Source organism: Camponotus vicinus, unplaced genomic scaffold (assembly GCF_025532165.1).
Source record: "Camponotus vicinus isolate PSW18456_S1 unplaced genomic scaffold, iyCamVici1.0 SCAF_3, whole genome shotgun sequence".
Taxonomy (NCBI): domain Eukaryota; kingdom Metazoa; phylum Arthropoda; class Insecta; order Hymenoptera; family Formicidae; genus Camponotus; species Camponotus vicinus.
Genome location: NW_028141967.1, coordinates 23,943,705 through 23,956,945, shown reverse-complemented (window position 1 = coordinate 23,956,945; position 13,241 = coordinate 23,943,705). Strand labels below are relative to the sequence as shown.

Below are 13,241 nucleotides of genomic sequence, written 5' to 3'. Positions count from 1 at the left end.
AATCTGAAATTTTACATTTAATAAATACAAACGATTAGTTTTTTTTATCATTGTTATCTTTAAATTTTTTTATTGTCAAGCATTTCTTCATTCTTTACATTCAATAAGCAGAATATTAAAATTCATTAACTACTGAAAAGGTATTACTACGTACTATCCGTGTTCTCAATCGATACAAACATATTGTATTAATACGTTATAGACGTCAGTTAAAGTGTAATTATTAAAGGCTATATTTCATTATGATTTTTCTTCCATATGATAAAGTGTCTAAGATATGCAATACTCTGTGAGTTTTGCTTTGCAAGTCTTCCCTATCCAAGTTTATTAAAGCGCTGTGCAGCTGTAGTTGAATTATCGCTGGAGTTTCCCATTTCAGGTAACCGGCAAAAAGTGCACGGAGCGAGAGACGAAACAATTTGACCGTCTTATTCGAATCTGCTCTTTCTCCTCTAGGATATCTATAACACGTCGAGAGACTAACTTTCGCCGGAACTCGCACCCTCCTTAAGCTAATGTACCTTAACAACGATCATTATGTAAATTCAAGTCTGATAGAGGGAGATAGAGTACTCGAATTTACAGCTGTTGACTGTAACGCGAGCGAAACTTTTTCGCAAAGTTGATCGATTCATTTATCAGTATACACCCGGTGTCTGTTCATATCCCCCTCCTCACAATAGTAAAATTTAGAAATAAGCTTTCATATCGTGCAAATATTTATCAAAAATTTTCGCAAATACAATAATATCATAATAATATTATAATAAATAATAATAAATAATAATTAATAATAATTATAATAAAATACAATAATATCATAATAATATTTCAAAAATGCAATAATTGAAGAACTCATTTTCAAACTGTTTATTTAATATTGAATATAATAAGAAGAATCTTTGAAATCTTTCTCTCTCTCTCTCTGCAGTATATTTTTTTCAATATCTTAATCGATTTTCTAAGTAATTCTTTACAAAATTATCTTTTTCACGTACATAGTATTTAATTTAAAATTGAAGTTTTCTGCTATCGATCAGATTTTTACGAACTTTTATTTGCTAAAGTAACGTACGCGCTTTTAAAGACTAAGCTTTTTATATTAAGAAAAACGGAGGCGTAAATTTTCGCAGCTTCGTGACGTTAATATAATGTATAGTCTAAGTTCTCTACAAAATGTACGAACAAGGCTCGGAAAGAAGCACTTCGCAATCAGAAAATCTTACTTTTTCACATTTCATATAGGAATAAACTCACCGAGATGGCGGCGATCCCATCCCGCGCGGAACTGCGTGCTACGTGTGCGTGTGTCCGTGGACAGAGTTGTGAATCTCGTTATCCATTCGCCTCGATCTACAAAACGATAGGGACAAAAATGTAACACTGTCAGACAATACGCTCGATTCGAGTTTGCAATCGAGAAAACTTTTCGCGCTAATGAAATTTCTTCGCGAGGAAACTTTGGCGGGAAAGTAATGGACACTACTGCCGCTGCGAAACCGCGTGAAGTGAATTGCAAACGATAAAAGGAATGAGACACAAATGACATTTACCCTTGGCCTCTCCCTCTTTTCCTCCTCCGGCACTTTTACACTATACCACTATACAAATACGCGTCTTAAGTCGTAATAATAATTATTATTACAATTCTTGTACAAGCACACACACTTTCAAGCACTCGAGAGGGTACCGAAAGAACGAATGATTGCGCATGCGCGTGCACATGCGCGGACGCCTGGGGATACGCATGCGCATGCACATGCGCGGATGCTCGCGGATACGCATGCGTATCGCACGTTGTTTTGTAGTCTGGAGATGGAGTCTGCTACGTACGTGACTGTTCTATTTTAAACTGTATTTTTTTCATTCAAAGTTCGAAATCATTCAACAGAGGGATAGAGTAGAGAGGGTAAGAGCCATGCGATATTAACCTACCCTTTCATAAGTTACAATGACAGAAAACAGCTATAGTTCGTTTTTGGTAGTTCTTACGGTTTGTGTGCTTGTATACTTACGTAACCTCTTCTCTCTAGAGCGCGGAATATATTTGTTTAATTTCAAATATAAAAAGCATAAAATGACGCATTGTACGTAGGAAAAACAAATTTCGTTTCAAATGCACAAAGTACAAAGAGTGTGTGCGATATAAAATAATGTGATAAGTCTAAAAAAATTTGAAACCATTTACAGATATCCACTATTATCTTATCCTCGTATTTCTTTATAGGTTTATCTCTTGCTATCTACTCAGGCTTTATCAACGTATACAATGACTGAAGTAAATTCTAAAATCCCAAATTTGCAGGATATATCCACTCCTTTTGGTATACCGCTATCTGGAGTATATAAACGGTAATTCTAGAGATTGTGCTTTACTGTTTTAATCTGACTTTTTGCTTATCGTTGTTATCAAGACCTTACTGACCTGTGGAACAGAAAGATATGCAATATTTTTTCTTTATGTTGCAGAAGTTACGCTTATGTATCAATTAAGGATAGAATGCCAATAATATTAACAAAAGTCATTGATACAATTTGTCAAAAAAAGAATGAAATTATATATATGTATGGCCAGGTAATCTTATCCAGGCAATATCACAGTACTCCATTGTCTCGATATAATATGCAAAATAATATTAATCATTATAGGATGCAGCAAATGATATCAAAAATATCATAGGATTTGTAAGTCAACTGATAAATGAAATAGTTACTAATAAGACTTTGAAACCCATGCGTTTAAATACTAAAGCAATTAGTAATGATGCAGAGGAATGGAATACATATTTGGAAAATAAGACGCAAGTGGAAAATGGAATACCTACATGGTTTAATACGACATGGTTATATTGCGAAACATATATGTACCGTGTACTAGCTCAAGAAATTGGTTTAACGTAAGCTTTGATGTAGTATGTATGACATAAATTCATATAGAGCAAGCTAAAAAATCTTTTTACAAAACTAGGAGTAGCATCCAAAGTTATGACCCATTTGAATATATAAAACAAGCTGCTTTTGTTAACTCCATTGATTCTATGAATACTCTTGCCTCGTATGTAAATGACATAGTATGTAATAAGGAGTACAATAAGGAAAGTTCAAAGAAAGATTTTTCAAGATTATTAAAATTGAGCTTATGGGGTAACAGGTAACGATATATTTTATATTTTACCTTTTCTGAAAAGTACACTTTACAAACAATAATATATTATTATGTTTGCAGAAATGATCTATCTGCAAGTGCAGGATCTCTTCAAGAACATACCGATAATGTACTGAATATGGTAGACTCTTTGGATGAAAATATATTAGTAAACAATTGGGAACTTGTGTGGAATATTGTAAAAGAGAAAACAAATAAAAGAGTTGATAATATTCATATAGTGTTGGATAATGCAGGATATGAACTCTTCTCTGACTTATGTTTGGCAGCATTTTTGATTACTATTGCACCTGCAACTAAGATAACATTTCATGTAAAAGCATATCCATGGTATGTGAGTGACACAACGATTCAAGACTTCCACTGGACATTAGATCACTTGAATAGTCTTGATCATTACCCAAATATGAAATTAATGGGTAAAATATTCAGAAATCTTTTGGATCGTGAAATTTGGTGTGTTAAGGTAATTTTTATCCTCCAATATCATTATTAATAATTAAATTATTATTTAAAAGATTCTCTTCACTAAATATAATTTAAATCATTTTTAAACAGGCAGAGCCCTATTGGACAGGACCATACGATTTTAGGCAAATGAAAGAAAAAGACAAAAAGTTATATGCTCAATTTTCTGATGCTAAATTAGTAATATTTAAGGGTGATTTAAATTACAGAAAACTCCTAAGTGACATTAATTTCGAGCATAACACAAATTTTGCAACTGCATTGGGAGATTTTCGACCTACAAATATTTTAAGTTTACGCACTTTAAAATCTGATATTTGTGTTGGATTATCACAAGGTATGGCTGAATCGCTATTTGAAAAAGATAAAGATTGGTTGATAACTGGAGAATATGGTCTTATTCAAATTGCTGTTAGTTTAGAAGAATCTTAAATTTTTTTTATGAAAAAATTCGAATTATATAATCATACATAATTACTTATATGTTATACAAAAAATAATATACAGAATAAGCGTTATGTACATATACAAAGGATAAGATAGTTGATATCCAAACAATTTTTGTATTTATATTTATTACATCTCTATTTTTTTATGTAATTTTGTGCCATATTTTTTTATTAATTTTATGATCTGTTATAACTTTTATAAATTTCTATATATGTACATAAATAAAATCTATATCTAATTAATTTCTCTACTATTGTCTTATAAATATCTTAAACTAAAATTTCGTATTTTGTTGACTGTTTGCTAATATACATGATTAACCATCTGTTGATCAAATTTTCCTAAATAGTAAAAAAATACTACAGATTTACATTGAATTATACAACACATATTGATAAAAATAGTAAAACTAATTTTATATATATAATATTTATAATTTGTCAGTATAATAGTAATTATCTATGGATGTATTTTTACACGCACATTTATATAGTGAGTTAAAAATGATTCTGAAACCATAAAGATTTTTTGTTATCTCATCCACATTATAATTACATTATAATTACATTAAGTAATAGACCTTTATAGAATTGTTTGAAATAATCATGGTTCGTTTATAGTTCTTTCTCTTTCTCCTAATATTGATTGTTTTATTTAATAAAATGTGATACACCTTTTGTATGAATTGTTATGCGACAAAAAATACAGTTCAATGTTATGTTGCATTATGATAGAATGAAACCACGCTTTTCTATTTTTCTATACTGTGCACATAAAAAAAAAATGTTTAATTGAAAATAAATATTTCATATTTCTTGTTTATTGGAAACAATCAGTGATATATTACATACGTATGTGCACAAAATTATGAAGCAAGTCTAGATATATAGAGAAATATAACTATATTTATAAAAATATTCAAATATATATAAAATTAAATTTGTTTTGATTTAAATAATTTGATATTAATAAAATTCGATTAAATGCAATAAATTTCACATATCTATATAAAATTATAAATAAAAAAAAACTTTCAACTGCAAAATGTGAGATAAAGAGTTGCATCTTGTTATTGAGCAACCACATTTACATCTGTATAAGAGTACAACGATTAATAGCCAGTTTCTCAAAACAGATTATTAGATATTAGAATTAGATATTTGTGCCAAAAACTTGTTATATTAAAAATTTTTTGATTCCCAAATTTTTTATAAAACAAATTTGAATACAAAATTGTATCCCCCATTTAAAAAACTGTAATTGTAACAATGACATATGCATTATAGCTGATAGAATTTAAAAGATTTCTCAGTAGATCTTTGCCCATTAGATGCAAATATTTATTTTATCATTATTGTATAAAACATTATATAATTCTGCTTTAATTAAGCAGAATTTATCTCGTCACATATTTGACTCTTCATGCCAAAATATCATGAAAAAAAAGGATGTTTTACCAAGTGGTAATAGAGCGTCCTAAAAAGATTCATTTCTCTTCAGATTTTAAAATTAAATACAATAAAGAAAATTCACATCTAATAACATAAAAAACTATAAATGAAACCAAATTAATTATTTATGAATATATTAAGTTGTAAAGACAGGAATAACAATTGTAATAGAAATAGTAATAATAATTATAATAGTAGCAATAATTATTATAGAGATAGTCAAGATAGCACTTATTATATTTCCAGTAAATGTAATCTATACTGGCACATGCTTGCTTTTCAAAATTCAAATAATATTTCTTTGATATAAAGTAACACACAAAATGTACAACATTCATAAAAAAATATTTAAACAAGTGAGATATGTATATGTTTTTTTGTATTACTCTTTTATATTTGAACATATATGGAAATGACAAAATCATTATTATAATATCAATATAATTGAATAGCAATACATAAACTGGATTTTGGATCATATGCAAGATACAAATTAAAATAAAATAGGCGCTATTATAAAAGATGTATTATATAATACTCAAAAATGTTAAAAATTTAATATACTTTTCCATATATTATAATCTAATACCCCTATTTATGATCATCCAATATACGTGATACTAGAGGCATTCAGAAAATAAATGCTGAAATTAAATTAGTATAAAAACAAAAAAATAAAATTCAAAAAGAATTATTCAAAAATTAATTTCGGTTATACTGACTCCAAGTATTCATCCAAGTATCATTTATTCTCGTATATAAAGATTTGGCAAAAGAATTAATTTTATTTCCAGTTAAAAAGCATTTATTCTTTGAATGCCTCTCTCCTGCATTTTTATTATCTATATACATCATATATATGTATCTATACAATATTAATAATAGAAAGCAAATGAGAGTAAAGATATGAAGTATTTGAATTTATATTAGAACTACTTTTGTCATACACAGGTAACTACACAAGTCTCTTACATAATATATCTTTTATATGCTCTGCTCTTATAATATATTCCATTCATTAATGAAACCCTAGCCAATAATAGTTATATCCAACTCTAATCTAACGAATCTTTGCTGAAACAGATAAATTTATTGATAAACTGTTCCATAAGATATTACTTTCACAGTGTTAAATAATTATTTACAAAATTGTTTAAAAATAAATATAGAGTGATTCAGATAATGTCTCTTAAAGTACTCCTGACACATAATATTTCCGGTCATATTTTTTAATAATCACACATATATGTACATATCGAGTATGAAAAAGATAATTTAGATAACATTTTGTCTTTAAAAATATTTAAAAAATGCAAAAAATTTATATATTTAAAAAATGAAATATTTTGACTCTGGATAGCCTTAAGGCTTCCCATTTATCTTATAAATAGTGTTAACCATTCTTTATTATTAGAAAAGAATTATTTATATTTAGTTGATTATATATATACATATATATAAAAAATTATCATTTATTTAAAAAATTTTGAGTAACATAGAATATATTATTGACAAATAATAATTCGACATCTTTCTGTTTAAATTTGAATACATTACTATTAATACAATCTTTTTACATATTGGAGGATATTTTGATAGATAATGATCTGCATGAAGTGAAGATTTATATAGAAGTAGAAAGAGAGTGTAAAGAGTTTTTTTTTTTATAGAATTTATAACATTTAAATGATTATCAGAAAAATGTGACATTTTATCTAATGTCACATCAGATTTGTCACATGTAAAATCTTATTTCTATAAGCTTTATGCATATGATGAATAAAAAAAAAAGCAGTTAATAACTCTAGAAATCTTTTCAATAGTTAATATCTAAAAATCATTTCTGAAAAAATTGAAAGTGTAGATTAACTGAAATATAAATTTAAAACATATTCAAACAAAAATAATTCGCGCGCACGCGCAGATATAACATAAAAATAGATTCTATATATAAACAAAGAGGCACATGTATATTAAAAAATAGAATTTAAAAAGATATATATATACATATTCATATATTTCAATTATGGCTAACAACATATTTCAATTATTATATATCCAAATTCCTTCAACATACTACCACCTAGTATCCATTTTGAGGCACCCCGCATAGTGTCCCGATCTCACATTGTGTTTATAAACCGACATATTTGTAAACACGATGGACACTAAGCAAAAAGCATAAAATAAAATTCAGCACAATGTAACCGCTTCTCTTCAAATGGAAATAGCACTATCGAGCACAGAACATACATTCACACTTTTGGACTTGTTACTTCATAATATTTAAATACGAACATTTGTTATTCAACTATATCAAATGTATTAAATAACAATAAATGGAAATGACTGTAATCTTCTAAAAAGAGTAGTCTTCTATGTAGTTTGAATACAGATAATTTGGTCTGAATGATCTTTTTTTTTTTTTTGAATTAGAACTAAAAGACATGCAAAATTTGTAATCGTATTATTCACACTAGTATTCGATATTTATTCCATATAATTTACGAGATAAATGTTACTTGGTGAATGCAGCAAATACAGCCCAAAGTACTGGATTTGCGTTACGTTTAGTGGCTTCCGCTTCGAAATCAAGGTCTAATAATGTCCGTACTCTTCGCATCGCTACTTCATAATCATCGTCTGACAATGGCGCAAATGCATTTTCTAATACATCAGCTGCATGAGCTAAAATAACTAATGCTAACGTTCGTCTATCCATACGAGCGGCGTCATTCACCCAACGACCTAATACAGCTTCTTGGATCTGGAAGACAGAAAGACAACATATGCTATCGTGTTATTTATAAATTATATAACAAGCAATTCCTATCAATAGCTTTTCTTGTAAAATATAAAACTCATTTTCATCTTCTATTTCTTTTTTACTTCTATAATTTTATATTTAATGCTAAGAACTTTCCATAATTAACTATAAACAATAAAAATATTTAATGTTGTTATATAATCAAATTTTAAATATTATAAATGAAAAACTTTTATACATAAGAGACGTCTTTTCTTCTGTTTTAATAAATAATTTATAAAATAAGCAATTTATTTATATGTAGAATTATCCTTGAAAAATATATTTATATAAATAATAATTATTACGCGCAAAAAAGATAACATTATGTACAATTATATCACTATATATATCGAATTTAATATATGTTATCTTTTCATTTCCACACAGCTTCTAATCAATGTAGGTAAGAAAGCATATATAAAGATAAGATATTACTTCCCACATAGATTATAATATAATTTAATATATATTTATAATAGAAAGTGTGTCCTCCTTTTCTTTTTTAATAGAATAAATATAAGATAAGCTAATAAAAGTCAAATTTAATTGTTGAAAATAAATTTTATTATGAGCATAAAGAAATAATAGCTCATAAAAATTAATCATATTGAAAAGATGACTTCATTTTTAAGCGTGTCATTATAAATTATAGCACCTTTCAATAAAATTAATATAAAAAATTTGACAGTTGAAAGTTTATTAATCAAAAATACGTCTTTTATATTTGAAATTTTGTCCAGCAAGGATTACTTTTACAATTTTACAATATGCAATGAACTTTCACAATACCATATTAGCAATTAAATGTTAATACACATAATATATTGTAAAATTAAAATATTCAATATATGAAAAACAAACATAAATAATTCTTAATAACAGATTCACAAATTAATGAATGATATAATGAACAATTAATTAAATTTTACATATTTTCTAATATGGTATTAATAAATGCTGAGGATTAATAATATTAAAAATAATCACAAGTTATTGTCAGAATTGTGAATAAAAGATAATTATGGGAGAGAGGACTATATCTAGTATATAAAATTATAAATCCATAAAGCATTGTAGTTCTTGTATAAATTCTATTAAATCATACTTCTACATATATATACATAAAAGAGTTATATTCTATTATTATATAATAGAATATTCTATTAGTTTCAAAAGATATTACTATTTATATTATAATATGCGATATGGTCCTCTATCTTTCTATTAAAAAAAAATAAAGTTGTTTTTTTCTTTAATATGCATATAGCTTTTTATAGTTATAGTTTTAAAGTTTTTATAGTTATTTATAAGTCTACTATTGTGTTCATACAATAGCATTCAATGCAAAGTAATAGTTTTTTTCAATGCAAAGTAATAAATTTTTTTTAAGGTCATATATGATCTTAAAAATCTATCTTCTTTGGTTTAAGAAATAAAATGGAATAGATATGTGTTTGTCAAATTTTAGAAAGATATTCTATTTAACTCACAGATGAAAAAAAGATGAGATAATCATAAATAAAACTTGCCCTTTTGAAATTATAAACATTTTTTTATCTATAAAAAAATTTTTAAAGAATGTCTGAAAAGTTTACCATTAAATAATAATTGTACTTGTGATCCAATAAGTTATGTATGTATAAATTATGTATAGATAATATAATTAGAATGTAATATTATAGAAAAATGGATAATTTACCTTTTTTACGAGACGACTTTTGGCAAGATTATCGGTAAGAGGATGAGTTGTCATATCAAACAGTAAGAAATTTTGTTTCTCTGTAGTTAAGACACCTTTTTCAACAAGATTTTTCGCTAGTCGTTCTCTGACATTTTTCAATTGATATCTTAATTTTAAGGGATTCCATGTTTCCCCTGCAATAACATACAAGGTATTTTGAGACAAGCATTATTAAGCGTCTTGTTTATAATATATACATGTATGTGTATAAATAAACTGACCGCTAAGATACTCTATCCAACTGGGCACAGTCTCAGGTGGATCTGTGTCTCTCAAGTGTTTCAGAGCCTCGTCCAACAACACGTCTCCCGTAGGCGCATCGTGTTTCAAGAGAAGTTTTCTCGCTAGTAGGCTCTTCTTACGCATACCAGCTTTTTCCAATTCTACCCTACCCCGAAAGCCAAGTTCCGCCAAGATACAACCTCTCAATCCAGAACTTATGCAATCGTTCCAAAAGGAAGTGTATCCCTACGAGAGGAAGGATATAACGAGTCAAGGATGCTGCGCAGAAGACGGAGGAGAACCTCCAAGGACAGAATCTTTAAAAAACACAAATAAACCTCTTTGTCCTTCAAACCGAGCAGCAGGACCTCCTCCATAAGGGTCAGCCGCGTCTCCTTATCCGAGTCCTCGTCGATGGTGGGATTACAATTGAGATCCTTCTGGGACGAGCAATCCGTGTCCGGGCTCTGGCCGGACAGTTTGTCGTTGTGACCGGTGAAGTCCGCGTTCGCGCTGTCCTGGCCGAGTCCGCTGCCGCCGCCACCGCTTCCACCGCTGCTGCTGTTGACCACGCGTCGTCGCTGCACCAGCCCGTCACCGCGATTCATCGTGCGATGCAGGTACTAGGACGGGCCGCTTGGAGATACGTCCGCGTGTCGCCAGATACGCCACCGTGTCACCACCGCCGTGATGCGACGTGATGCCCCTCGTCGTCGTCGTCGTCGTCGTCGTTGGCGTCGTCGTCGTCGACGTTCGGTGATCAACCGCAAACGTGATTATTGTGACTATAACGGGCTGGCGCCAACATCTATGATGTGTACACGGTAAACATTCCGTGCCGTTGACGTTTATTCCAAAGCGACATGTCTTCCAAGATGGCCAATGCGCCTCTCGTCCGGCTTTCGCGATTACGCCTCGTGGTGGACGACTCGGCGCGGCTCGCGACACGCGATACGATGAGCGCGAAGGACACGACGGTGGGCGGAAAACGCGTTACGTATTTATGCGTTGAAATTTGAATTCCTCGAACTCTCGGAGCTCACGTATGTTGCTCGCGTTACGTTACAATCCATTCGCATCGAGCGACTGATACGTCCGCGAGAAGTTTATCAATGTATTGTCAGATCGCGCGTGGACTCGGGGTAAATTCGAAACGTCTATTTGGGTCTCGTTGCTGGTGTTAGTGTTGTTGCGTGTCACGCAAAACGGGGGACAGGATGAATATAATTAATGTATACGTACATACGAGCGACAAGAGCGAATCAGCAAAGTGGAGCGAGTGTCACCAGGAGTCGCGAAAACGGTCCTGCAAATGACAAAAAATGTACTGAAAGTTGACGCTTCTGCGACGACGCTAGGGAATATAACGCGGACCAATCGGTGCCCGGATCATATCGGGAGATGATTGGGTATCTCACTTACAAATGCATTGCCGCGTCTTTTGTGTACATACGAGATACAGCGTGTGACTGAAATAAAACAACGTGCCGGTTGGGAATTCGAAAGAAATTTCTTCATTTGCTCCGGAATCTGTCACGGAAATTTTCCCGGTGATTCATCGTGGGAGACGGTGTACATAAGGTCTGTCATTATTTGTCAGTCGATAAGTTCGATTATGTTATTTAAATTCAAAATATAGATATGTACGTGAGCCCAACTACAATAATTTTGACGAACTTTAAGTTCCACTTAATTAAAAACTCTATTACATTCCCTCGTTATCAATTAATATCATAGATATAGCCTTCGTTATCTTTGACATTATCAGCGAATATTCGCTCACATCTGCAAACATATTCAAGTATTTCATAAAAGTTTTATTTAAAACTAAACGTCATTTTACGATTATTATATTAACATCAGCTTTTATTTTTTTGTATAAAAAATATCTACATATTCTGATTATTGATTGAGAGACAATTCAATTTTTTCAATTATCGTGGTTATGCAGAGAGCGTTTGTACCGATCGGAAAATTTTTGACAAGCGGTAGCACGTGTTGTCGAATAAACATGACAGAGGGCGTCAGCTGGCGCTTCTCGCGGTTTCGCTGACAGCAGCGAGAGGAAGAATTGACCAGCGAACGACGCGTTCAGTTCTTCGTGATTACTCGATCGAGTAAGATCGATTCTGTTCGCTGTCGCGTTCGATTCTGACAATCGCGTACGTCCTAAAAAAAAGTCACACACGTTACCGGAAATCGCGATATCGTGCCTACTGTGTCCTTTGCGAGAGGAGGAAATAAGGATTGATCAAGAAGGGAAATCGAGATGAGAATGATTCGGCGGATTCCTCATTGAATAGATCATTTCATCGGATCGGCTATCAGGTGAGAGACCGGCGAAAGGAATTTATACGATTACTCTACCGACAATTCGTCCTTCTTTTATTATTTACTTATCTTTGAGATCTTAGATAGCGCGATACAAATGACATCTAAATGGCTTTTCAATGTCCTCGGAGCTTTCGCTTCGTTTAAAAGCGATATTCATTGTAAAGATATTCGGATTTTCCATTGCCAAGTAATTGAAAAAAGAATGTCACCTCACGCGCGACATATTCAAAAAATTCTCGACCATATATTTCATTAAATTAAAAAAAACTGCGTTTTATGTCGAGAGCAAAATTAGATTTATATATGCGAAGCAGATTTTTTAATATTAAATTATTTACATAAATGTTTAACGTTATTAGATTATAAATTTTTTTCATAAAAATAATCTTTGATAAAAAGAAAATATTAAATATAATTAATATAAAATATATAATATTAAATATAATATAAAATATAATAATATAATATAAAATATTAAATATAATTAATATAAAATATATATTAAATATAATTAATATATTATAAGATGTAATTATGTTGATTTTTTATATATTTGAAAGTTTCTTTTGTTTTACAATTTTATATATACAATGTATATAA

The 13,241-nt window shown here is 30.1% G+C and overlaps 3 protein-coding genes and 1 long non-coding RNA gene across 10 annotated transcripts in view; 2 read left to right on the top strand and 2 right to left on the bottom strand.

The window, feature by feature from the left end:
- The window catches only part of LOC145969294 (uncharacterized), a 229,029-nt gene extending 227,403 nt beyond the window's left edge, over positions 1-1,626 (bottom strand). For 2 of the 3 annotated variants that reach the window (XR_014438016.1, XR_014438014.1), the window contains exon 1: positions 1,258-1,494. This is a non-coding gene — a long non-coding RNA (uncharacterized LOC145969294). Of the gene's footprint in view, positions 1-1,257; positions 1,495-1,553 lie in introns of those variants that run through there. The other variant, XR_014438017.1, reaches the window with a different exon arrangement.
- Positions 1,627-1,802: 176 nt separating this feature from the next.
- Positions 1,803-4,607, top strand: LOC145967813 (damage-control phosphatase 1). Of its 3 annotated transcripts, none has more exons than XM_083092789.1 (7): positions 1,803-1,993; positions 2,228-2,352; positions 2,470-2,575; positions 2,650-2,897; positions 2,969-3,151; positions 3,227-3,632; positions 3,725-4,607. In XM_083092789.1, the coding sequence occupies exons 1-7, from the start codon at positions 1,952-1,954 to the stop codon at positions 4,064-4,066; spliced, it is 1,452 nt and encodes a 483-aa protein (XP_082948915.1). In that variant the 5' UTR covers positions 1,803-1,951; the 3' UTR covers positions 4,067-4,607. The 3 variants fall into 3 exon arrangements, with proteins under 3 accessions (XP_082948915.1, XP_082948917.1, XP_082948916.1); XM_083092791.1 differs by having other exon boundaries at positions 1,891-1,909; positions 3,725-4,604; XM_083092790.1 differs by having other exon boundaries at positions 1,991-2,087; positions 3,725-4,604.
- A 1,835-nt stretch (positions 4,608-6,442) lies between these two features.
- Sau (Golgi phosphoprotein 3 homolog sauron) lies at positions 6,443-11,620 on the bottom strand. The gene is made up of 4 exons (XM_083092793.1): positions 10,646-11,620; positions 10,307-10,553; positions 10,044-10,219; positions 6,443-8,302 (listed from the first exon to the last, which is right to left on the bottom strand). Exons 1-4 carry the CDS (start codon positions 10,913-10,915, stop codon positions 8,054-8,056), a joined length of 942 nt encoding a protein of 313 aa, XP_082948919.1. The 5' UTR covers positions 10,916-11,620; the 3' UTR covers positions 6,443-8,053.
- The window catches only part of LOC145967812 (uncharacterized), a 26,617-nt gene continuing 24,036 nt past the window's right edge, over positions 10,661-13,241 (top strand). For 2 of the 3 annotated variants that reach the window (XM_083092788.1, XM_083092786.1), the window contains exon 1: positions 12,397-12,635. The gene's annotated coding sequence lies outside the window, so the exon portion shown is untranslated. Of the gene's footprint in view, positions 11,889-12,396; positions 12,636-13,241 lie in introns of those variants that run through there. The other variant, XM_083092787.1, reaches the window with a different exon arrangement.